We start from the raw sequence: 26,235 nt of genomic DNA, 5'->3' as shown, positions 1-26,235 counted from the left end.
TATTTAAAAGAGAAAGATTTATTGATTTTGTCCCCCTTCAGCTTCAATTAACTTCTAATTCACCAACTGGATAGGAAATTGAAATGTTGAATTTTTGGCTTGTGAGAGTGTGGTTCCAAACCTTAAATTCAGTCAAGGTCTGTGTCATTGTTAGTTACAAAACTTTAACTTTATTCAAATTGGTGAGCTCTTGAATAATTGATAGTATAGTATAAATGAAAATTAAATTCAACTAAAATCTATTGAAGCAAGGAAAAAAAGAGCGCTATGGACCTTGACTAGCAGAGTAATTTTCTCTGTTCTGTTGTTCACTTTCTCATAAATGTTCATTAGTAGGTAAAAATTGCAGGGGATGATATAAACAGATGCATCTGTTTTGCAATAACATATCTAATCTTCTGCTCCAGGAGACGTTCACAGAGTTTGACAGCAAACCCTAATACATATTCATAACCAATATGCTTTGTAACCAAGGGAAATTGAGGCAAGTACAACAGAATGAAGCATGAGAAACTAGCATGTTAATTTTAAATTTAATTATAGTTATGGGGAAAAGGCTGCATTTTGATAGTGTATACTCATTCCGCTGTCATGGAACATTAAAGAAAAATCATGCTAAATGTCTGACAAAAGAAATATTAATTTTGGTGAAGTGGTTGATAAAACTAGCAGGTTATGAAGAAAATAAAGTTTTGAGATCCTATTATGAGCAATTTTTCATGTAGAGAGAAAAAGCATTGCAGGATTCTAATGATATGCAATAAAATCAGACAACTTCAAAATTATGGAAAGGTATCCAGTCCATACAAGATACCTTTTAATGGAATGTTTCAGCATGCTTAAAGGCTATATTCCATTTAAAATTAGGAAAAACAATAGTTAATGTGATGCTTGTTACTTTCTTATAACTTTCGATAACCTAAAAACATGTGTTATTAGTAACCAGCACACCTAGTCTCTACACTGAAGTGTACATATTCAAAGAGCATTGATCTTGCCATCTTGTTCAAAGTAATTGGTAAAGAGAAAGTCAAACTGTTGCTGTTTGCTGATGATATGACTCTATAAATAGAAAACACTAAAGACTACTCTAAAAAGCTCCTGGAACTGATAGAAGAATTCAGCAAAATTTCCAGATACAAAATTAATGTACATGCATCAGTAGCACTCCTATACACCAACTTCAACCAAGCTGAGAATCAAATCAAGAACTTAACTCCTTTTACAATAGCTGCAAAAGAAAAAATTAAATACTTAGGAATATACCTAACCAAGGAGGTGAGGTGAAAGACTTCTACAAAGGAAAACTACAAAACTGCTGAAAGAAATCATAGATGACACAAACAAATGGAAACACATCCCATGCTCATGGATGTGTAGAAGTAATATTGTGAAAATGACCATACTGCCAAAGGCAATCTGCAAATTCAAAGCAATTCCTATCAAAATACCACCATTATTCTTCACAAAACTAGGAAAAACAATCCTAAAATTAATATGGAACCAAAAAACAGCCCATATAGCCAAAGCAAGACTAAGCAAAAAGAACAAATCTGAAGGCATCACATTACCTGATGTCAAACTACACTTTAAGGCCATAGTCACCAAAAACATCATGGTACTTGTATAAAAATAGGCACACAGACCAACAGAACAGAATAGAGAACCCAGAAATAAAGCCAAATACTTACAGCCAACTGATCTTCAACTAAGCAAACAAAAACATAAAGTAGGGAAAGAACATCCTATTCAACAAATGGTGCTGGGATAATTGGCAAGCCACATGTAGGAGAATGAAACTGGATTCTCATGTCTCACCTTGTACAAAAATCAACTCACCGTGGATCAAAGACTTAAATCTAAGACCTGAAACTATAAAAATTGTAGAACATAACATTGGAAAAACCCTTCCAGACGTTGGCTCAGGCAAGGATTTCATGACCAAGAACCTAAAAGCAAATGTAATAAAAGCAAAGATAAATAGCTGGACTTAATTAAACTAAAGAGCTTTTGCATAACAAAAGGAACAGTCAGCAAAGTAAACAGACAACTCACAGGGTGGGAGAAAATCTTCACACTTTATACACCTGACAAAGGGCTATTGTCCAGAATCTACAATGAACTCAAACAAATTAGCAAGAAAAAAACAAACAATCCCATCAAAAAGTGGGCTAAGGACATGAATAGACAATTCTCAAAAGAAGATATACAAATGGCTAACAATCATATGAGAAAATGCTCAACATTACTAATGATCAGGGAAATGCAAATCAAAACCACAATATGATACCACCTTACTCCTGCAAGAATGGCCATAATCAAAAAATCAAAAACTAATACGTGTCGGCATGGATGTAGTGAAAAGGGGACACTTCTACATTGCTGGTGGAAATGCAAACTAGTACAACCACTATGAAAAACAGTGTGGAGATTCTTTAGAACTAGCATTTGATCTAGCAATCCTACTACCGGATATCTACCCAGAGGAAAAGAAGTCATTATACCAAAAAGATATTGCCCACGCATGTTTATAGCAACACAATTTGAAATTGCGAAAATGTGGAAGCCACCCAAATGCCCATCAATCAACAAGTAGATAAAGAAACTGTGATATATAAATATATATATATATATATATATATGTATATACACACACACAATAGAATACTACTCAGCCATAAAAAGGAATGAATTAATGATATTTGCAGCAGCCTCAATGTAACTGGAGACTATTATTCTAAGTGAAGTAACTCAGGACTAGAAAACCAAACGTCGTATTTCTCAGTCATAAGTGGAAGCTAAGCTAAGAGGATGCAAAGGCATAAGAGTGATACAATGGACTTTGGGGACTCAGGGAAAAAGAGCGGGAAGGGGTTGAGGAATAAAAGACTATAAATTGGGTTCAGTGTATATTGCTCGGGTGATGGGTGCACCAAAATCTCACAAATCACCACTAAAGAACTGACTCATGTAACCAAATACCACCTCTTTCCCAAAAACCTATGGAAATAAAAAAAAATTTAAAAATTTAGTGGTGAGTGCTTAGAATAATGTTTGGCATGGAACAGACACGTAATAAATATTTGTTGACTGAACTAATAAGTATACCTATGTGCTGCTGCTTTATATGGTATACATCTTTAATATATATTTATTAATGAGTAGATCAATGGGTGGAAGGATGGATGGACGTATTTCTCCCAGTGGCTTACAACTCATCATTTGACATTTATTTTCAGGATCTGGAAACAAATACTCACCAATGACTTAAGGGCAGTAAACCTCTGGTCAGTGAAATGTTAACTCACTGCCAACTTTTGACAGAGGAGAAAATACCCAGACCAATGTGGATTGTTCTCTCCCAATAGTGTTAACCTGGGACTTTTATCTTGTCTTGGTCAAGTTCTTATTTGCAGAGTAGGAGATAAGAAAGTATTTCTTTTCTCATTTCATTATGAAATACGCTATTGGAAAGAGGGGACAAAAAATATAAACAACATTTCTAAGGGTTGGCAGATTTTGAAAGATAAAATGTCTGCTTTAGAAATATATTTTTCCTCCAGAAAGTATGTAATATTTAGGCTTATTATTAATAGAACTATACTTTAGCAACCAATCAATAAGTCTTAAGAAGGATAATACCCCACCTTTATGAGGGTCTTGAGTACAGGCAACCTCCTACTTTGTTGATGGGAATGTAAATTTATTTAACCTTTTAGAAGAGAATTTGGCAAAATATATAAAAAATCCCTTCAGGACATGTAAATTCTTTGATTCAGTAATTATGCTTCTAGAGAATTTGCCTTAGGAAATAATTGGACAGCTTAGCAATGATGTGTATGTAGGAATATATATATATATATGTTGCTGGGTTGTTTATATAAAACTGTAACGCATTGGAAACAATTGAAATTTTAAATAATGGGGTTATAAATAATTGTATGTCTTCTCTATAAAATATTGTGCAGCCATTAAAAATAGTAACAAAGACCTATATATTATAAGACACATAGCTTTATGGTATGATATAAGTGGAAAAAGCAACATAGTAAGATATGTATGTACATCATGACACTATTTTGTAAATAATACGTGGTCGTTTCTGTTTCTGTCTAGAAATAAATCTGAAAGGCTGATGGCATTATAAATGATTTTAATTTTTAACTTATCTTCATTTTCTATAATAAGCATGGATTCTTTTGTGCAAAAAAATAAACATTTGTAAAAGTATGTTGGCACACTCACATGTTGCCAATGGCACACGATCTCTTCTTAATGACAAAAATGCCTGTCAAATTTCAAGGTTTTTAAAAAAATTTTGCACTTACGGTTAGAGCTCAGTTTTCATATAAGTTATGGCTAAATCCAAATCTTACAAAGCTCAGAGCTAAATGAAATTTTAGAGTTTATGCTTTTTCTAAATAGACAGGCAGCTCACTAGAACTGACTGTAATTGCAAAACATGCTTTTTAGGCAAAAGGAAATGATTTTCAGAATATTCTTTGAAAAGATTTCAGGAAGACAGGAACATTTTCAAAAGGTCTAAAGATGTGTCTAGTGATATAATCAGCTGGACATTCTGAGTATATTAGCTTTCTGGCTCTTGCAACAACAATTGTAGACAATTTAATAACTGGTTATTGTCTTAGCAGTTAAATAGATGTAGCAAAATAAATGTACAAACATTGTACCAGGAAGAGCTGAATGAGATTATGTTTTCTAATGGCTCATATACTTTTCACCTTTATTAGAAGAGGAGTTCTAACAGAGGCATGGGTACTAATTATTACCTCAAAAAGACCATATAGATAATATAGATTAATAAGAATCAAGGGATATATCTTTAAAACACTATTAAGCAGTTTTTATTTGAATGTCTACATTTGAATGGGAACACATTGTTTACTGGAATAATAAAGGTTTTATTAAAGCCATAGTAATTAAACTTTTCATTGAAGGAAATGAGAATTATTTTATGCTCTATGTTTTATAATGAAGTAAAATTCCCTAAATTCCCAATATTTCCCTATCTATATTAAGTGTATACTTGTGAATTTGTACTGTTGTAGATGTGTCAACAATAATTAATGCTTGAATAGAGTTGCCTAATGTAAAGAAGATGGCCTTCGTACAGATTGTCTCATTGGTACTTCATGCAAACCCTGAGAGAGGTCATGACTGGCTTAAGGGCATACAAATGTTGTGTGTCAAATCCAGGCATAAAACCCAGACATTAACTAAATTAGCACTAATTTAAAGACGTGTGTCTATGTATGCATATGTATGTATATCCCTAAAGAGAGCTCAGTGGTAAATTATTTCGCCATTCAGTATTGAATCTAATGCAAACTAAGAGTTTGTAGCAACTGAATGATGCTATATGCAAGTTCATTTTTTAGATTGAAAGGGTATCTTTGCTTTCTTTCTGTGGAATTACTTTCTGCCAAGTCCAGGATGGGGATATTTGGCTCACAGAGCAGCACTACGAGTGGCTAAAGACAAGACAGAAGCTGGGATTACTCACATGGATGAAATGTCGCTCTTGTATATGTGAAAGAGCCATGGTTCTGGGAACAGGTAAACTTTACTCTCACCAGGCTCACTTAGGACAGCTTTCTATTTGTGCCTTTGAGGAAGAGCAGCTGAAACAGTGTGTACAGTTGTTTCTTTTAAAGACAAAAACTAGCATCTGCTGCTATGATGGTAATAGTCATAGAAGCAGAGGATTTCAGACCATTCTGCTGGTACAGTCTCCTGCACCTATTCTCTGGGCTCCTAAGAAATCTCTAAGAACTATCTAGTTAGCAACTAGCCACCCTGGTAGAGATTAATTATGAACACCTCCAAAGCCTTACACACACACACAGACACACACACACACACACACACGAGTTTGGCTAAATTCTCAGAAAACCGTCATTGCTGACATGATGACTCAATTTATCATTCTTCTATTCTCTAAACCCTTTAGCAAGGCATTAATATTTATTCAGTATAAATGTGCCATCCATACATTAAATTATCCCATGTGCCATATGTACATTAAATTATGAATAGATCCTCATAACAGCACTAGGAATTCGTTATTATTATTCCTACTTAGAGGTGCCATAACTGGGGCTAAGACTTAGAGCTCCACCTTCTTCACTACCTCACAATTTCCCAACCACAGTGTATGATATATATAGTATGATGAGATGGATGAATTAATTCCAGTTCCAGAGGGTGGGAGCCACTGATAAAACAAGAATTAATTGTGTGGTAAAAGTTAATGCATTTGTGCTTTTAAGCTTATATAAAAGATCAGTTACCTTAATTGTACATTTAACTAATTTATTCAAGTTGGCATATGATAGAATTAATAACATATTAATCAAAACATCATGCTTCTTGAAAAAAGTTAGGATTTTTTAGTAAAAACAAACTGCTAGATTTTAACTGGAGGTATGGCAAAAATATAGTTTCATTTTCTAACTTAAGCTATTGGGTGAACAATTGGTAACAGAACTGCCAGGGATATCATACAGTTGTACTTTTTGGGTCAAATTTCATAACCTAAGCATATTTCTTGTCTCTTTCCCCAGTGGATATTGGTATTATCAATGTGTAGAAAAGTACGTAGTTGATTGCTTATATCACTTTGGGAAAGAAAATTTGTCATTTACAATTTGTTTCTAATTCTACATTCTTAAATGTAAAAAAGAAATTATTTTGATATTTGTCCGAGTAGTTTCTTGTTCTTAGAAATAAAAAATAGCTACCAGCTCACAGGAAGAAAATACAGAGATCCTGCTTTTAAATGTTGTTTTATTGACGAGACAATCTAAGAGATTGATTGATGCCATTATGTAATAGTTTAAAATAAAAATCCACATTGCCTTATTTTTCAGAAATAGTTTGCAGTTTTGACACAGATGGAGCACTTTTAGGACCAGGTTTCTTTCTCTACCCTTAAAATCTGTGTCACTAAAAAGTGTCCAGCTATCTAAACATTTTAGACTACAAGTAACTGAACAAAGATAAGAATAATTAACTTGTGGCTGGTTCAAAGGGCTTGATATCAATTATTTTTCAGAAAGTTATTTTAATTAGTTAAGTGCCTGGACTAGCCTCCATTAAACTAACCTCTGTTATCTCAGCTAATCTTCATAACAATTTTCTTGCAACTGATACTGCTTTACCTACTTTACAGATGGGAAATTATGGCTTAGCAGTGAAGTACCTTGCCAGTAGTTCTCACAATCTCTGGTGGAACCAGGCTTAAACCTACATTGGTTTGACCTGCTCCACAATATGCTGCCTCTAGTGCTTCTTCCAGGCCTGACTCTCGCTTTGACGTGGTGGGAAAAGTTTATTCTCTCATAATGAATCTCACTGAACTAAACAGCCCATCAATGTGAAGCTAAATATTTGCTTGAAATACAGTTAATCTTCATTATTTGTGAGTTTTATACTTGCAAATTTGCCTACTTCCTAAAATTTATTAATCCCCAAATCAATACTCGTGGCACTTCAATGGTCCTTCTCAGACGTGTGCAGAGTGGCAAAAAGTTTGAGTCTCCCAATGTGTACATTCCAAGCAGAGATCAAACAAGGCAACACTCGGCCTTCTTGTTCCAGCTCTCATATTGTAAACAAGCGTCCTTTTTAACATCTCTTTTTAAAATTATTTATTTTTTACCATATGGCAATTTCTTTTTTACTTTTTTTTTCTTTTTTTATTTATTACACTTTAAGTTCTAGGGTACATGTGCACAACGTGCAGGTTTGATATGTAGGTATACATGTGCCATGTTGGTTTGCTGCACCCATCAACTCATCATTTACATTAGGTTATTTCTCCTAACGCTATCCCTCCCCCAGCTCCCCAACCCCTGACAGGCCCCGGTGTGTGATGTTCCCCACCCTATGTCCAAGTGATCTCATTGTTTTTAACATCTCTTTAGCGCCACGTTTTTCACACGTTGTGCTTATTGTTGCGGATTTCACTGTTTAAAATGGCCTCCAGGTGTGGTGGTGGAGTGCTGGCTAGTGTTCCTAAGCCTGAGAAGGCTGTGATATGTCTTACTGAGACGATACACAAGTTAGCTTCATTCAGGCACGAGTTGTGATGCTGTTGGCTATGAATTTAATTGTGATTAATTAACAATATATTAAATAAGATGTCTTTCAACAGAAACACACATAAAACAAAATTATGTAGTGAGCAGTTGTGCAGAGGTTTGCAGAAACTTAATCCTGTGTTTCCCGTAAGAGCAATGGTTCAGTATCTGCTAATTTAGTGTTCTCAGAGAGTTTACAGAATATAGCTACCACGAACAGCAAGAATCAATTGCATGTGGCTTCACTGTTCTTTGTAATGGCATATGTATAGAAGTTAAATTATTGCCCTTTGATTAAAGTTTCACCATGGGGTAATTTTACTGGCTTCACTAAGCACTCTTCAGGGATTCACTCAATTTTCATCAACCACTTGACAGGCACACCTCAGAGATACTGCGGATTTGGTTCCAGACCACTGCAGTAAAGTGGGTATCAGGATAAAGTGAGTCACACACATTCCTTTGTTTCCTAGAGCAAATGAAAGATAAATATTTAAGCTATACTGTAGGGTATTAAATGTCCAATAGCATATATCTAAAAAACTGTACATATCTTAATTAAAAAATACTTTATTGCTAAAAAATACTAACAATCATCTGAGCCTTTGGCGAGAGGTAATGTTTTTGTTAGTGGAGGGTCTTGCCTTGATGTTGACGTCTGCTGACAGATCAGGGTGGTGGTTGCTGATGGTTGAGGCGGCTGTGGCAATTTCATTAAAGAAGGTAACAGTGAAGTTTGCCACATCGATGGATTCTTCCTTTCATGAAAGATTTCTCTGTAGCATGAGATCTATTTCACAGTGTTTTACTCCCAATAGAATTTCTTTCAAAATTGAAGTCAATACTCTCAAAACTTGCCACTGCTTTATCAACTAAATTTATTTAATAATCTACATCTTTGTTGTCATTCAACAATGTTTATAGCATCTTCAACAGGAATAGATTCCACCTCAAGAAACAACTTTCTTTGCTCATCTATAAGAAGCAACTCCACATCCATTTAAGTGTGATCATGAGATTGCAGCAATTCAGTCACATCTTCAGGCTCCACTTCTAATTCGAGTTCTCTTGTCATTTCTACCACATCCGCAGTTACTTTCTTCATCTAAGTTTTGAACCCCTCAAAGTCTTCCATGAGGGTTGGAATCAACTTTTTTCCAAACTCCTGTTAATTTTGACATTTTGACCTCCTCCCATGAATTATGAATATTCTTAATGGCATCTGAAATGATGCCATTCTAGTGAATCCTTTCCAAAAGGTTTTTAATTTACTTTGCTCACATCCACCGGAGGAATCACTGTCCATGGCAGCTATACCATACAAAAGATATTTTTTAAATAATCAGAATTGAAAGTTGAAGTTATTTCTTAATGTATGGGCTGCAGAATGTACATTGTGTTAGCAGGCATAAAAACAATATTAATCCCCTTGTACATCTCTATTGGCGCTCTTGAGCCACCAGCGACATGGTGGAGCAGCACCCTTTTAAAAGGAATATTTTTTCAAAGCAGTACGTCTTAGCAGTGGGCTTTAGTGAACCACGCTGTATATTCAGTAAACCATGTATATTCAATAAACCATGCTGTAAACATATGTGCTGTAATTCAGGCTTTGTTGTTTCACTTATAGAGCACAGAAACAGGGCCTTGCTCTGTTTCCCAGGCTGGAGTGCAGTGGCACAATCACGGTTCACTGCAGCCTCTATCTCCCAGGCTTAAGTGACACCCCTACCTCAGTCTCCCAAGTAACTAAGACTACAGGCTCATGATGCCCAACTCATTTTTTTATTTTTTGTAGAGATGGAGTCTCACTATGTTGCTCAGTCTTTTCTCAAACTCTGGGCTCAAGCAGTCCTCCCCTTCAGTCCCCCAAAGTTCTGAGATTGTAGGCATGAGCCACTGTGCCCAGCCAGATTTAGCATAATTCTAAAGGCCTCAGAGATTTTTGGGTATAGTAAATGAGCATTGGTTTCAGCTTAAACTCACCAGGTACATCAGCCCCTAACAGGACAGTCAGTCTGTCATTTGAAGCTGTGAAGCCAGGCATGACTTTTTCTCTCAGCTATGAAAGTCCTAAATGGCATCTTCTTCCAAATAGGGCTGTTTCATTTACATTGAAAATGTATTGTTGAGTGTAGCCACCTTCATCAGTTATCTTAGCTAGGGATTATAGATAACTTGCTGCAGCTTCCACATCAGCAGTTTCTTCTTCATGTTGCACTTTTATGTTGTAGAGATGGCTTCTTTTCTTCAAACCTCATGAATCAATCTCTGCCAGCTTTCAACTTTTCATCTGAAAGTTCCTTACCTCTCTCTGCCTTCAAAAAATTAAGGAAAGTTAGGGCCTTGCTCTGTATTAGGTTTTGGCTTAAAGGAATGTTGTGCCTGGTTTGATCTTCTATCCAGACCACTAAAATTTCTTCACAGCAGCAGTAAGGCTGGTTAATTTTCTTATCATTCATGTGTTCAAAGGAATAGCACTTTTCCTTCGTGAACTTTTCCTTTACATTCATAACTTGGCTGTTTTGTGCAAGAGGCCTAGCTTTCAGCCTCTCTCAGCTTTTGACATGCATTCCCCATTAAGCCTAATCATTTTTAGCTTTTGATTTAAAGTGAGAGATGTGAAACTCTGACTTTACTTAAATATTTGGAGGCCATTATAGGGTTATTAATTGGCTCGATTTCAATATTTTTGTGTCTCAAATAATAGGGAGGCCAAGGAAAGGGAGAGGGAAAGCAGAATGGCTGATTGGTGCAGCAATCAGAACATACACAACACTCATGAATTAAGTTTGCTATCTTGTATGGGTGTGGTTCATGGTGCCCCAAAACAATTACAGTAGTAACATCAAAGATTACTGATCACAGATCACCGTAACAGATATAATAATAATAATAATAATAAAGTTTTAAATATTATAGGAATTACCAAAATGTGACACAGGGATACGAAGTAGGGATGCTATTGAAAAAATGGCACTGATAGACTTGCAAGGTTGCCACAAACCTTCAATTTGTAAAAATCACAATATCGGCAAAGTACAATAAAGAAAAATGCAACAAAAAGAGATATGCCTGCATTAACTTCTATTGCTGCTGTAACTAATTACCAAAAACCATGACTTAAAACACACAAATATATTAATGTACAGTTCTGGAGTTCAGAAGCTCCAAATGGGTTTTACAGGGATAAAATCAGGTTGTCAGGATTGTCTTTCTTCTGCAGGTTCTAGGGGAGAACCATTCCTTGCCTTTTCTAGCTTAAATAGAGGCAACCTGAATTATTTGGCTTGCAGCCTCACATCATTCCATGCTTCCATCATCACATATTCTCCTGCTTTATTCTTCCCGATATAAGGACTTTTGTGATTGACTTTTTGTGATTAAGAATGTCAGTTTCTAGTCCTGTCAGTTACTTGCTCCCCAGCTTAAGCTCACTTGAGTATATTACTGTTATGAAGCAAAAAATATTTTTCTTTTCATGTTGGCAGAATTGCTGATTAAATTCACCTTTGTGGGTAGCACAGTGCTCTTGTGCATATGATGATTTCACTGTTGTCTCATTATTGTTTTTGGATTCCTGTTTCTAGTCCCCAGAGCCAAGGAAAATCATTTGTATGTCCAGAGAAGACTTCACGCAGAAGATGACAGAGATTGTTGGTTGGGGCACGAAGGAAGAATACGGGGAGCTCTTCGACAAAGTGGATGTGGCCCAAGATGGCTTCATTAATTGGGACAAGCTGACTTCATTTATACTGCTAGAGCTTTATGAGCAAGATGAACGAGCAAAGGCAACTGTGGTGCCCCAGTGGAAGGACCTTGAATTCCTCCCGGTAAAACACAAGGACACCATTCAAAAAGTAATTTTCTTAAAAAATTCAAGTCATTATCTGACAATTAGTAAAGAAGGTTTATTGGCAATCTGGGGAGAGCATTTAAAGCTGCAAGAAACATTCCCCATCACTTCAGATGCCACCAAACTCAAACACCTGTGGGTGACAAGTCTGGTTTCTCTGGAAAATGTAAACAAGGTACAGACTCTTTATAAAAAAATGTACTGCTTGTAAAAGAGGAAAAAGTTATGGGGCAGGGCTCCTGGCTAGCAGTAACAGAAAGCTGCACTACTCTTGGTGGCTTTCTCCTGACCTGGAGGGAGAACAGGTAGTGCCAAAACTACACGATTTCCCAAGCTGTTTTCTTGGGTGCCTTGTAATGACACTGTGGCTGATGACTCAGATTCCTGGCTGTGTCTTCAATGAGGCCATGCTTCATTATTAGCTTATAAGGACTTTACTCCTGTATAGTTTACAGCAGGATTGTGGATCTATATGTAGAGCTGAGAGGCTATTACAGTGCATGGCAGTATTCAATGCAATTAAGGGGAACTGCTTATCTAATTTTGATCACTGTACTAGTCAGTGTCTTCATTCTAATAGATAGGGCCCACTCGGTCTAAACATCTTCATATACCAATACCTCTCAGAAAGATAACATACTGTAAGTAAAATGATTTTAATAGGGAAGGTTGGAGCTTGAAGTATCCATATTGCTAATATTTTATATTAAGCAGATGGTGGATTTTACTATGAAAATTTTCAAATGCATGCACAAGCAGAGAGAATAGTATTAGAAACCTGATGTACCTAGTATTCAATCATTTTCAATTCACGGCTAATCTTGTTTCATCTATACCTCCCCCTTAAGATCCAAAACATCATATTATTTCATCTATAAATATTTCTGTATTTCTAAAATATGTCTATTTTAGCATAGCCAAAATACCACTACCACACTTAATATCCATAGCAATATTTTCTTAATATCATGAAATATCCAGTCATGTACATATTTTCCTGATTGTCTTATTAATAGTTTGTTTCGATGAAGATCTGAATAAGGTCCAAATATTGTGAATGGTTAATATGTCTATTTTGATATACGTACTTTTCTTTTTTCTTAATTTTTTTCTTTTTTTGCAAATTTTGGCTGTTGCTGTTGATGTTTTTGTTAAAGAAACCAAGTTTTGTCCTTTAGAATTTTCCACAGTCTGGATTTCACAGATTGTGTCTACCTGGTGTTGTTTAATATGTCCAGCCATTCCCTGACTTTTCTAGTGAATTAGTGGTCAAGTGTAAAGCCTTGCATAGTTTCAGAGTGGTTAGTTTGTTTAGAATAGGTGGTTATGTTTTCTTCAGTCAGTAGGTATTAAATACCTGGTTCTTCCTCTTCTTCAGATGTTAGCAGTTGTTGCTGATTATTCCTAGATCCATGAATTTTTTAGGGGTCAGAAGATGATATTCTAATTTCACAGTTTCCTTTTCCTTTAAGCTAGAATACCTCTATAAGAAAGAAATAACCCCATTAATTGTTCAGTTATCATGTGGTACAAATTAAGGGCAGAATAAATGCCTAATTTTTCACTTTTGTTTGCCAGTTTTCAAAATAATGAGCTGGTTTTCTAATATTCTGTAAAGATAAACAATGAATGCTATTATTATTATTATCAGTATAATTGAAAAATCATGGGTTTAAAATTTTTTATTTGTTTTAATCTGCTGAATCGTTATCTTATACCAAAAATTGTACCCTCTTTAGAGAGTGGGAACAATGCAAGTCGGCTTCTGAGTCTTTTTATAATCCTGACAGCACTTGAAAACTTCTTTGTTTCCTGGTGTGACAAAATGTTCCAGAATCATCTTGTATATTTCCTATGCCAGACCTAAAATCAGCATTTCTCCAAAAGGGCAAGTTATTTTTAGTGGGAAAACGTATGCTCTATTGTTTGGAACCATAAATCACTCTCATCCTCAGTAGCTTCCTATGCCCTGATCTATTCATCCTCTCAAAATCACCATGGAGTAGATATTATTCCCTCTTTACAAATGAGAGGGAATTTACAAATGAGAGACTGAGCAGAGAGAAGTTGTATAATTTGCCCTCAGTCACCCAGGGTGTAATCAGGGTTGCCAAGATTTGTAAACTGAGGCAGCCCAACTTCAGGCCTGTGCTTCAGTCTTTGCTGTCTCCACAGTGGCTGCTGACATTGGATCCAGTTCCTTTTTGCTAAGTATCTGGTGCTAATATTTAACTTGTATGAATTAAAAGATAGTTCTAGTCCAGATGATTTTTTTATATCTATGTGCAGTATTCTGTTATTTTCATATAATATTTGTGTTGCACTGTTTCTTCTTTTCAGCACTGAACTAAAATCTTAGCCTTTCTTTTGTGCTTACTCAATATAGAATCTTAAAGAATGTTGCTTTTTTTCTTTTTAAAACAGGTTTATTGAAATATAATTACACAAAATACACTGCACATATGAAAGTGTCCCAAGCTGATAGATTTTAACACATACATGACCTGTGAAAAATCAAAAGTACGAAGAAGACAATGAACATATTAATCACCCTCAAAATTTTCCTTGCAGTGTTTTGTAACTCCCCCGATCCCTTTTTTGTTAAGCAAGCAGCGATCTGCTTTCGGTCACTATAGATAAATTTGGATTTTCTAGAGTTTTGTATAATTGGTACCATACTGTGTGTACTCCTTTTATTCTTTTCTTTTTTTTAACATGGCATAACTATTTTGAGAATTATCCATGTTTTGAGGTATACTACTAGTTTTTTTATTGCTCTGCAGCCTTCCATTTTGTGGATATAGCCTCACAAACATTTGGTGTGATCAGTTATTTTTTCTCTTAATTTTAGCCATTTTAAAAGGCCTGCATTTATATCTTGTTGTGGCTTTAATTCATATTTACCTAGTGACTAATAATGTTAAGCATACTTTCATGTGCTGGTTTGCTACCTGTACATCTTCTTTTGCAAAATGTCTATCCAAATCTTTTCCCATTTTTTATTAGGATTGTTTTCTTACTATTGAGTTTTGAGAGTTTTTATATATTCTATTTATATTTATATATGTATATAGATAGGTTTATCAGATGGATACTTTGCAAAAACTGCATCTCAGTTTTTACATTCTCTTAACACTGCCTTTGGTAATTTCATTTTCAGATTGTTCATTGTATAGAAATACAATCGATTTTTCAAAAATGATAATATATTCTGCATCTTTCTGAAGTCATGTGTTAGTTCTGTAGTGTTTTTGAGTATTTCTAAAATTTCCTATATATAATATCATGTTATCTCCAAATAGATATAGAGAGCTAGTTTAACTTCCTCCTTTTCAATATTGACATTTTAAAATTTCATTTTCTTGCTTAATTTATCTGGCTAGAAATTCCATACCATATTAAATAGAAGTGATGAGAATGAACATCCTTGTCTTGTTTCTGATCTTACGGGGAATGTATTTATTTTTTCACCAATATGTATGATGTCAGCTGTAGGATTTTTGTTGTTGTTGTACATGCTGTTTATGAGGTTGAAGAAATTCTCTTCTATTCCTGGTTTGTTGAGTGTTTTTATCATGAAAATGTGTTGGATTTTGTCAAATGCATTGTTTGCATCTACTAAGATTACCATATAGCTTTTGCCTTTTATTCCATTAATATGATGTATTACATTGATTGATTTTTGTATGTTAGACAAACCTTGCATTCCTGGGATAAATATTACTTTGCTATGATGTGTAAACTTTTTTGTATGTTGCTGAATTCTCTTTGCTAGTATTTAGTTCAGTACACATTTTACATTTATATTCGTAAGAGGTATAGATCTGCAGTTTTCTTTTCTTGTGATGTCTTTGTCTGGTTTCAGTATTGGGGTAATCCTGGCCTGATAAAATGATTTGGGAAGTGTTACCTTTGCTGTAATTTTTTGGAAGAGTTTGAGAAATATTGGTATTATTTTCCTTGAAACATTTGGTAGAATTTATCAGTGAAGCCATCTAGTTGAGGATTTTCTTTGTGACACTTTTTTTGACTGTTAATTTAATCTTTCATTCGTCATAGTTCTGTTGATATTTTCTGTCTTATTGAGTTGGTTTACATAGTTTTTTTTTCCTGAAATTTATCCATTTCATAAATGTTAACTAATTTCTTGGCATATAATTATTTTATGATCTTACTAATACTTTTTTATTTCTGCAATGTTGATGGTACTGTCCACTCTTTTATTTCTGATTTTAATAATTTATATCATCTCTTTTTTTCTTGGTTAGTCTAGCTAAAATTTTGCTAATTTTGTTTATCTTTTCAAAGAACTAATTTGATTTCATTGTTTTTCTCTATTGCTTTTTCGTTCTCTATTTGTTTTATTTCTGTACTAATTTTTATTTTTTTCTTCCCTCTGCTGGCTTTGGGTTTAGGTTGCTCTTCTTTTTCTGGTTTCTTAAGATGGAAAGTTAGGTTATGATTTCAGAATTTTTTTTTAGATTGATGTTTGCAAATATAAATTTTACTCTAGACATTGCTTTTACTGTGTGCCATAAGTTTTTTGTATATTGTGTTTTTGTTTTCATTCATCTGAATGTATTTTCTCATGTCTTTTGTGATTTCTTCTTTGACCCATTGGTTACTTAGAAGTGTGTTGTTTTATTTCCATGTAGATGTGAATTTCCCAAATTTTATTTCATTGAATGAAACTTCTAATTTCATTCCATTGTGTTTGGAGAATATAATTTATATAATTTCAAATCTTTTAAATGTATTGAGATTTGCTTTATCACCTAATATATGGGCTACTCTCGAGAAAGTGCCATGTGCACTTGAGAAGAAATGCATCCTGCTGACGTTGGAATGGAGTGTTCTTTGGACACACATTAGATCTAGTTGGTTTATAGTGTTTGTCAAGTCTTCATTTTCTTACTGATCTTCAGCTCCGTTGTTCTATCCATCATTGAAAGTAGAGTATTGAAATATCCAACTGTTATTATTGAAATGCCTACTCTGACTTCAATAATTTTAGTTTTTGCTTCTGTATTATGGGGCTGTATTGTTAGAAAAATGGCAGATGTAAATCTTACCTTTTCAGTAATTATATCAATGGACTAACAACTCCAATTAAAGGGCAAAGATTGGCAGGATGGTGATTTTAATAATTTATGCATGTTTCTTAAAATTCTCTATTTGATGAGACATCATTCTCATTTGTTTCTTTCTTTCTTTCTTTTTTTTTTAAAAGATGGGAGTCTCACTATGTTGCCCAGGCTGTTCTTGAACTCTTGGCCTCAAGCAATCCTCCTGCATTGGCCTCTCAAAGTGGTGGGATTACAGGCATGAGCCATCACACCCAGCCACATACTTTCCTTTACTTCTTTAGATCTTGGTTTGTTTAGTTGTTTGAACATATGTATAATAGTTGAATTGAAGTCTTTTTCTAGTAAATCCAATGTGTGCATCTCCACAGAGGCATTTTCTATTGACTTATTTTTATGTTGTTAAATATTTTCCCCTTTCTAAAATAGCCTTTAGGATTTTCTCTGACTTCGGATAAAGCTACTTACAGAGTCTGTATCAAATGATTTCCATGAAAGTCTCTACTTGCATCATAAAACATGGTTTGTAAAGTTTCTGGTATGATTGTATGTTGCTATATCTCTGTGCCTTAGTCTCTCCTATGTGATTAGTGGTCTAGTCTCCCATGGATGGGGATGTTGGTGACTGTGTGGAATAGGGATAGGAAATAAAGCATGTTCAAATGCCTCTAATAGGAAAAGTTTCTTCTTGACTAGATTCCACAGTTAGGATAAAGTACATTTGTGCCGCTGTTCTTTACTTCTGTAATACTGTTAAGGATCCTCAGAGAACAAAGTCTGATTTGGCAATTAGAGTGGCATCTCTGCTTTGCATATTAATTGTGCTAAATCCATCAGAATTACTTTCTGATTTTCTACTCTGCTACTTTAGATAGCAGTGGCTTTTACAAGTAAAGAGATTTGTTTCTATGATCTGCTGTCCAAAGAAGAATTTGCTTGCCAATACAAACTCCAAGGCCTTAAAGGAACACCAATTTGCATGGATTATTGGTATGATCCTCTTGATGCCAATGAATCAATTCTTTCTTTTGGGGATATAACTGGAAAGGTAAGTGAGGGTAGATTAAGATTGAATACTATGGATTTAATCATCAAACTGTAGTTTAAAATAGAAATTAAAATGCAATGAGTGTGACCTCCAAATTTAATTACATTATGGATTATATGCACATTGGACACGGAAGAGATGGATTAGGTCACAGTTTGTCTTCTTGTTTACAAAAACAAATCTTAATTGTGTGTGTGAGTTTGTTTGTTTTTTTGGTCTGTGTATAGTCTCACTTTTCTCATTTAGAAAAAAAGATCTTGCTAACCTTTTTCACCATAGGATGCTTAATTTATTAGATCCCAATATGAATAAATGTTTAATATTAAGTGATTACATTTATCCCTCGAAATGCTTTCAAATTTATTGTTCTGATTTTCCTACATAGAGTATTGGGTTTCTCAGTACCAATTTCCTAGCGAGTGCTCATTGCCTGTATCATATAACAAAAGGATTAGAGAGGGCAGCTCTGAAACCTAGATATTGGATACAATGATTTCTGTCTTCCTATCAAATTTCACCCGAACTATGAAAAATTATTACTTACTGAATGAAACTGGAATATGTCTGTGACCTCTGAAGTAGGCTAATTTGAACAATTTCCTTTTGTAATTGTGAAAGCTTTTCATTCTTACTATTTTAACGACAAATGTGTCTTAAAAACAAGTAAAAGACTGCCCTTTGGTAATTGTATCACCAAACTAATAATTGTTCTGTTTTTTAGTAAAACAGCCTGCATCCTTTAAATAATATTGGAGAAATTCTTATTAAGTTAATAGCTATTCCTTATTAAACTAAAATAACCTAGAATCTTCTTGCAGCAATTATCCTGTCCATGATTGTTGTTCTTTCAATGTCTCTGTCAAGGTTCAAGCAATTGCTTTCACTGCAGCCTTGATTTCCCTGTTTGAACGGCCTGCTAGTGCATGTGAAGATGGAGAAGCCACCATGACCATTAACTGGGCAGAGCTGCTCTCTGGATGTCACAAGTGTTGCCATATATTAGAGCATAAACTTCATCAAGGAGATTGGGTCAGGCAAGGTATTGAATTTGAACAGTAATGAAAGTAAATGGTCACCTCCGACTTGTTCATTTATATTCTTTGATGAAAATGCTTCACACAAAACGTTTAAGTCTAGAAACCAATAATTGATTCTCTGGAGGTTGTGGCCTGGACTCTGCTATCCCTTAAATGCTGGCAGGGATTCTTTCTTTCTTTTTTTCCTTCTGAATTTATGCCTCATACAATTAATTCAGGCGACCAATGTGCTCAAGAAATCTTAAGAGAAAGGAAAACATTGTCATAGAATTCATTTAGCTTCAACTCAACTCTGATCCTAGCTAATCTCATCTAGTTACATTCAGGTCTGTTTAATAAAAGAATTTAACAAGTTCCCTCAAAACCATTCCTTTGTTTTCCTTATGTTCTCATGGGAAGCATATTAGTTTGACTGCCTTTAAAATTGAATTGTCTTAATTTTCTTTTCTCTTTTTTGATGTAATGACTGAATTTCTTTAGAGTACTTGAGTGGCAGTTCTTTGTGTAATAAGACTATGTTATAAAATCAGCACTATAGAAAACCAGAACTTTCTTAAAACCTAGTCACCAATGAATTAGTTTCATAAAATATCTTAATTTTATATGATGGTTCAAGATTCAAATGTGCAATATCTGCACTAATATTCCTTTGTTTAGATACTAAGGAGTATGGTAATTTTCTCACTTCTAAATTGCTACATTAAAGAATGCCCACTGAAAAGAATGAAAATTAGCAATCTCATTGCCTTTAATGAAATTTGATGAGATTAATGTTATTGGTCTCTTCCTAATACAGTTTGAAGAAGAGACAGTCAACATGGACCCCCCAACTGTTGGCTTTTATGGTATTTTTACCCTCTTTGGGTTTCAGAAGGTTGAAACTAATTCTTTAATGTAAACCCACAGTAATAATTTCCCATGTGAGGAACTATATGCTCTGCATTTTTTTCTTTGATATAAATCATACCATGCCTTTAGTACCTTCTATACATTTTTAAATTCTGCATGATATTAATTGCAGGAAAAACAGAAGATGACAGTTTTTGGTCATCTGCTAAGTGTGACAGGCACAAAATTATGTGTTAAGTTTTCATAACATGAAAATAAGAATCAGAGTATTAAAAATATACAGAATGGAGCTATTTCAACTTCTTCTGAAAAACATTGTATTCTTTTATTTGTATTCATATTCATTTGTTCTTTAGATATATATGCCAAAGACTAGATTATAATAATAAAGTGATAGCTCTTGAAATTTACTCCCAGTAAGTTATCTGAAATTTAATGTATTATTTGAGTCCATAACCTTAAAATAATATGAGTAAATACAGAGAAGCCTATAGAAAGCTGTCTTAGAAAGGGTTGGAGAAATAACAAGTAAGGCTTTTAAATTGTGATTGTCTTTTCCGATGATGTATTATATCTATATACTCTTCGTGTTCAGGAAGAGAATGGGGAAGCTGTCACTGCAGACTCTGCCTCAATTTTATTTAAGGGTCCCAAAAAATCAACCATACCAATGAAGTAACCTATCAGATAGCATTTGTCTCTTAAGTTACTGGACAAGGATTGTTCTCTAGGTCAATGTTGATTTGCTACTTACCATGTGTCTATCATGTCATTCTGATCTTTGATTCCCACCTCTACTGACAAAAGAACATGGGAATTTAGTTTAGTATTAGCAGTGGAGGTTCACGTTTATGACCTAAGGAATCCAATTTCACAGTTTCACAGTCTGGCCTCAAATCACTGCAAAGTAGGAATTGGCTACAGAGAAGTTTTACATATATATAAGGAACTATATATGTAATACAAATTAGATATATATATGTACATATATAGTTAAAAATCTTTGCTATCTTATTCGTATTATATATTTCTCAGTTCTTTGAATAAAAAAATTCATTATAATCAAGTAGATACTTTTTGAAACAACAACAGGAATACACACACACACATTTACTTGAAACAGTTTATTTGAATTATGGACTTGAGTGTCAATCAATCAACAATTATTTATTGATCTTTTATGTGTCTTAAAACGGTCTTAGGCATTTGGGACTATAGAAGAAAGATTAATTATAGACTCAACCCTCAGAAAACTTAATATATGAAAGAAATAGAAACTAACACAAGTCACCTTATTAGAACATTGTTCAGTGGTACTGAAAATTAACTACTAAGCCTTATAAACAAGATTTTGACTCCTAGAGTAGTTTTTAAGCCTGAAAAGCCATAAGAAAAAGCTTTAAGGATCAGTGGTGGTACTTGAAGGATGGATGAGGGAGAGAAAAAGAGAGCATGGGCAACAAGAGCAAAATTAGACAAGCAGGCACAATGATGACAGAAGGAGAGGTAGACATGAATAGATCAGACACTGAATATTAGGGAAGTAGAAACAAATAGGTCAAATGGGGACATAACGTTGGAAGATATTGGCCGTGAAACATTGAAGGCTTTTGAGGAAACTTGGACAGACCCAATGCAGACAGTATTTAGGAAAAGTTTATTTGGTAGTTTGTTCAGCATGGGTTGGAGGAGAAAGAAACTGCAATCAGACTGGCTAGTTAGAGGTTTTTGATTATTAGAAAATGGAAATGATAAAGAAAGGACAGAAACAGGCAGCTCTCTGAAGCAACCATCTTCAGGATTTGAGGTCTAAAAATGTGGAATGATAAGCCATCTTAGGACATCTTATAGAACTTTCCATTTCCAGCTGGGGAATTTTTTATTTGAAGATTACAGATCCCCACCTGGCCCAATGCATAGACTCTTCCCAGCTCATCTTCTTCTCCAGAGGAGGATTCTTCATTCTGAGATACCCCAGATTCTGCAACCAAAGACAAGTCTTTCTTTAAAAAAAAATGTTTTTAAAGGTTTGTTTCTTTGTTTGTTTGAGATGGACTTTCACTCACTCTGTCGCCCAGGCTGGAGTGCAGTGGTGCAATCTTGGCTCACTGCAACCTCTGCCTCCTGGGTTCAGTGATTCTTGTGCCTCAGCCTCCCAAATAGCTGGGATTACTGGCATGTGCCACCACGCCTGGCTAATTTTTATATTTTTAGTAGAGACAGGGTTTCACCATGTTGACCAGGCTGGTCTCAAACTCCTGACCTCAAGTAATCCATTCATCTGGGCCTCTCACAGCGCTGGGATTATAGGTGTGAGCCACTGTGTCCAGCCTACCACAGAAGAGTCTTTCTTGCCAACATTTTTCCTGAAACATCCTTTATTTTTTGCCACTTCACCTTACATCAAACTCTTTATTTTGCCTCTTCCTCTGTCTAATTCAGATGGAGTCTTCATTGCATTATTTGCAAGGTTCTCAATTTTGGCATTTCTCCTGGATTCTTCTTTAAAATATTGCTTTGCAATGCTGCCCACCCTGTGAACCAAACCTACCAATTTCTGTACCCACGTTAGAATTTGGGTCCTGCCTCTTACCTTTCCAAGCCTAGAAGGAAATTTGAATGCCTCACATGAAAATTACATTTACATATAAATGGAAATTAAAATGTCCTTCTTGGGGCAAGCACTATATTCTTCATTCACCTTAGTATCCACTATAACACATAATACAGTGTTGTATAAGATTTTCTTTTTATCGCTGATTTTAAGCCATTTGATTATGATGTAGCTTAGTTTTTCTTGGGGTGTGTGTATATGTGTGTATGTGTTTATACTGGTTAAAATTCATTAAAATTCTTGGATTTCTGGATCTGTAGTTTTCATTAAACTTGGACATTTTTCTATTGTTATTTTTTCAAAGTTTTCTTTCTTTCTCTCTCTCTCTCTTTTTTTTTAATAGGAATCCAGTTATTTGCCTTTCCAGAATTCTGTCCCACATTTTCTAGCTGCCTCATGGCCCTCTAACTCTAATCTTCGTTTCTCCAACTCTGGAGATTGCTAGGCTCTGTGTGGTTTCCTGCTGTGTGCTAATAGTTTGGAAATTTCTTCCAAGAAAGTCAGAGTGATTGTAGGGCCCACTTCATTTGTTTCTCTTCTCTCAGGGTTCACAGTTCTACTTTGCCTATTGTCAAAATCTGAAAATATTGTTGCTAATATTTGTCCAGTTTTCTAGTTGTTTATGGCGGGAGATGAAAATCAGTCCTTGTTATGCCATCATGGCTGGAAGCAGAAATCCAGCACAACGCTTTTTAAATAGTGAATATATAATAAATATTTGTTGATCGTTTAGCCTCTTTCTTTTGTTGAGATCTTTCAGTCACCTTAACAACCCTTTACCAGCTGCAAGGATAGGAGCTTCTATGTGATATTCACCCAAAAAACATTTGCTAGGTAATTACTATGTAATAGGCACCATACTAAGCACTGGCATATTTCAGTTGAATTCTGTTATCTAGATCCATCCCAAGAAACTTAACTTCTAACATCCAACTAAGAAGATTTTTAAATAATCACTTCAAGGTTTATTATCATGTTCACTTTGAAGCACTCAAAACTAAGCAGCCAGTCAGTAACACTCAACAAAGTATCCTTCTGCACATGGTATTGTGTACTAGGAGCTCTGTGATAATTATTGTAGGGAACAATGGATAATTTATTTATCAAAGGATGCTGAAGTGAGTGTCTTGTTGAGATTGGTTAAGGGCAGAGAAGAACTGGCAGCTTATCTATTGGTGCTGAGAAACTGATCTGTATTTTAATATTAGTGTATGCCAAAATGAACTATCTGAAGTCCTGTGAAAGCATTACATTAATTTTCTTCTTCCTTTTTTCTTTTTTAAAGAATTTCTCTTGAGTCTCTAATTAATAATTCCTATTAGTTTCCTCTATGGGATTTTATGTTTTGATTGTGAGCAAAAACAGCCATCTTGTAATTTGACTTTGAAGGTCTTAGATAAATTATTGGGTGAATTTTATTGAAAAATATTTCAAAAGAAAAGAGAAATACCAAAAGAAACTATGGTTAATATTTGTAGAATTTCTTTTTATTTAAAAAAATGGAGAGCCAGGAGTGGTGGTCCACGCCTGTAATCCTAGCATTTTAGGAGGCCAAGGTAGGTAGATTGTTTGAGCCTAGGAGTTTGAGACCAGCCTGAGCAACATGGTGAAACCCTGTCTCTATAAAAAACACAAAAATTAGCTGGGTGCGGTGGCATGGGCCTGTAGCCCTAGCTACCCAGGAGGCTAAGGGTGGGAGTGTGTCCGGAACTGGTAGGTTCTTGGTCTCACTGACTTCAAGAATGAAGCCGCGGACCCTCGTGGGGAGTGTTACAGTTCTAAAGGCGGCGTGTCCGGAGTTTGTTCCTTCTGATGTTCGGATGTGTTCGGAGTTTCTTCCTTCTGGTGGGTTCGTGGTCTCGCTGGCTCAGGAGTGAAGCTGCAGACCTTCCCAGTGAGTGTTACAGCTCTTAAGGCGGCACGTCTGGAGTTGTTCGTTCCTCCCGGTGGGCTCATGGTCTCGCTGGCTTCAGGAGTGAAGCTGCAGACCTTCGCAGTGAGTGTTAGAGCTCATAAAAGCAGTGTGCACCCAAAGAGTGAGCAGTAGCAAGATTCATCACAAAGAGCGAAAGAACAAAGCTTCCACAGTGTGGAAGGGGACCCGAGCGGGTTGCCACTGCTGGCTCGGGCAGCCTGCTTTTATTCTCTCATCTGGCCCCACTCACATCCTGCTGATTGGTAGAGCCCAGTGGTCTGTTTTGACAGGGCGCTGATTGATGCATTTACCATCCCTGAGCTAGACATAAAAGTCCTCCAGGTCCCCATCAGCTCAGTTAGATACAGAGTATCGACACAAAGGTTCTCCAAGGCCCCACCAGAGCAGCTAGATACAGAGTGTCGCACCCACAAACCTCGAGCTAGACACAGGATGCTGATTTGGTGCGTTTACAATCCCTGAGCTAGACATAAAGGTTCTCCACATCTCCATCAGACTCAGGAGCCCAGCTGGCTTCACTCAGTGGAACCCGCACGGGGGCTGCAGGTGGAGCTGCCCGCCAGTCCCGCGCGCCGCGCGCTCGCACTCCTCAGCCCTTGGGTGGTTGATGGGACTGGGCGCTGTGGAGCAGGGGGTGGCGCTCGTCCGGGAGGCTCGGGCCGCACAGGAGCCCATGGAGGGGGTGGGAGGCTCAGGCATGGCGGGCTGCAGGTCCCTAGCCCTGCCCCGCGGGAAGGCAGCTAAGGTCCAGTGAGAAATCGAGTGCAGCGCCGGTGGGCTGGCACTGCTGGGGGACCCAGTACACCCTCCGCAGCAGCTGACCTGTGTGCTAAGCCCCTCACTGCCCAGGGCCGGCAGGGCCGGCCGGCTGCTCCGAGTGGGGGGGGCCTGCCAAGCCCACGCCCACCTGGAACTCCAGCCGGCCGGCAAGCACTGCGTGCAGCCCGGTTCCCGCTCGCGCCTCTCCCTCCACACCTCCCTGCAAGCTGAGGGAGCCGGCTCCCGCCTTGGCCAGCCCAGAAAGGGGTTCCCACAGTGCAGCGGTGGGCTGAAGGGCTCCTCAAGTGCCGCCAAAGTGGGAGGCCAGGCAGAGGAGGCTCTGAGAGCAAGCGAGGGCTATGAGGACTGCCAGCATGCTGTCACCTCTCAGGAGGATCACCTGAGCCCAGGAGAGTGAGGCTGCAGTGAGCCGTGATCACCGCTACACTCCTCAAATACCTCTGAAAGGTGAATATACTTCAGTCATAACCGATGAAAGAATGCCTTTTCTTAGATTTAGCAATAGACATTAGAAGCTTAAATATGACTTTCTGTTGTTGTTTGAAGCTCAGTTATTTCAATACAAGAAAAGACAGGAAGACTGAAATGAAGAGGAAGGCAGAAAGAGGAAAGGCAGGATGGATTCAAATGTAATATATGGGATTTGTAGTTGTTTTGGATTCTGCTCCTTTGTCTGCAAGACTTGCTCTTTCAAGAGCAAGCAACCAATGACTGTTTAATTTGGTATTCTCTTTACCCCAGTAACATGATTCGATATTCTTAGAACTCTTCATGAAATATTTTTGGTGATTTGTGTCTCAGGGTGAGGAGGGAATATACAATTGAGGAAAGAAAGAAACGCATGAGCAAATATGTTAATAATTTTTATTGAAGCTAAGGATAAAATATCTGTCAAAATGAAATGTCAAAGGAAAAACTCAGTTTCAGAC

General features: G+C 36.2%; 1 protein-coding gene across 2 annotated transcripts in view; it reads left to right on the top strand.

Moving 5' to 3' along the window:
* Positions 1–26,235, top strand: part of WDR49 (WD repeat domain 49) — a 175,437-nt gene that overhangs the window by 15,729 nt on the left and 133,473 nt on the right. For both annotated transcript variants that reach the window (XM_032173951.1, XM_032173950.1), the window contains exons 3-5: positions 11,693–12,133; positions 17,914–18,090; positions 18,955–19,129. In XM_032173951.1, coding sequence (XP_032029842.1) covers positions 11,693–12,133; positions 17,914–18,090; positions 18,955–19,129 — 793 coding nt within the window. The remainder of the gene's footprint in view (positions 1–11,692; positions 12,134–17,913; positions 18,091–18,954; positions 19,130–26,235) is intronic.

Source organism: Hylobates moloch, unplaced genomic scaffold (assembly GCF_009828535.3).
Source record: "Hylobates moloch isolate HMO894 unplaced genomic scaffold, HMol_V3 SCAFFOLD_13, whole genome shotgun sequence".
Classification (NCBI taxonomy): Eukaryota; Metazoa; Chordata; class Mammalia; order Primates; family Hylobatidae; genus Hylobates; species Hylobates moloch.
This window is presented reverse-complemented; position numbering and strand designations above follow the sequence as displayed.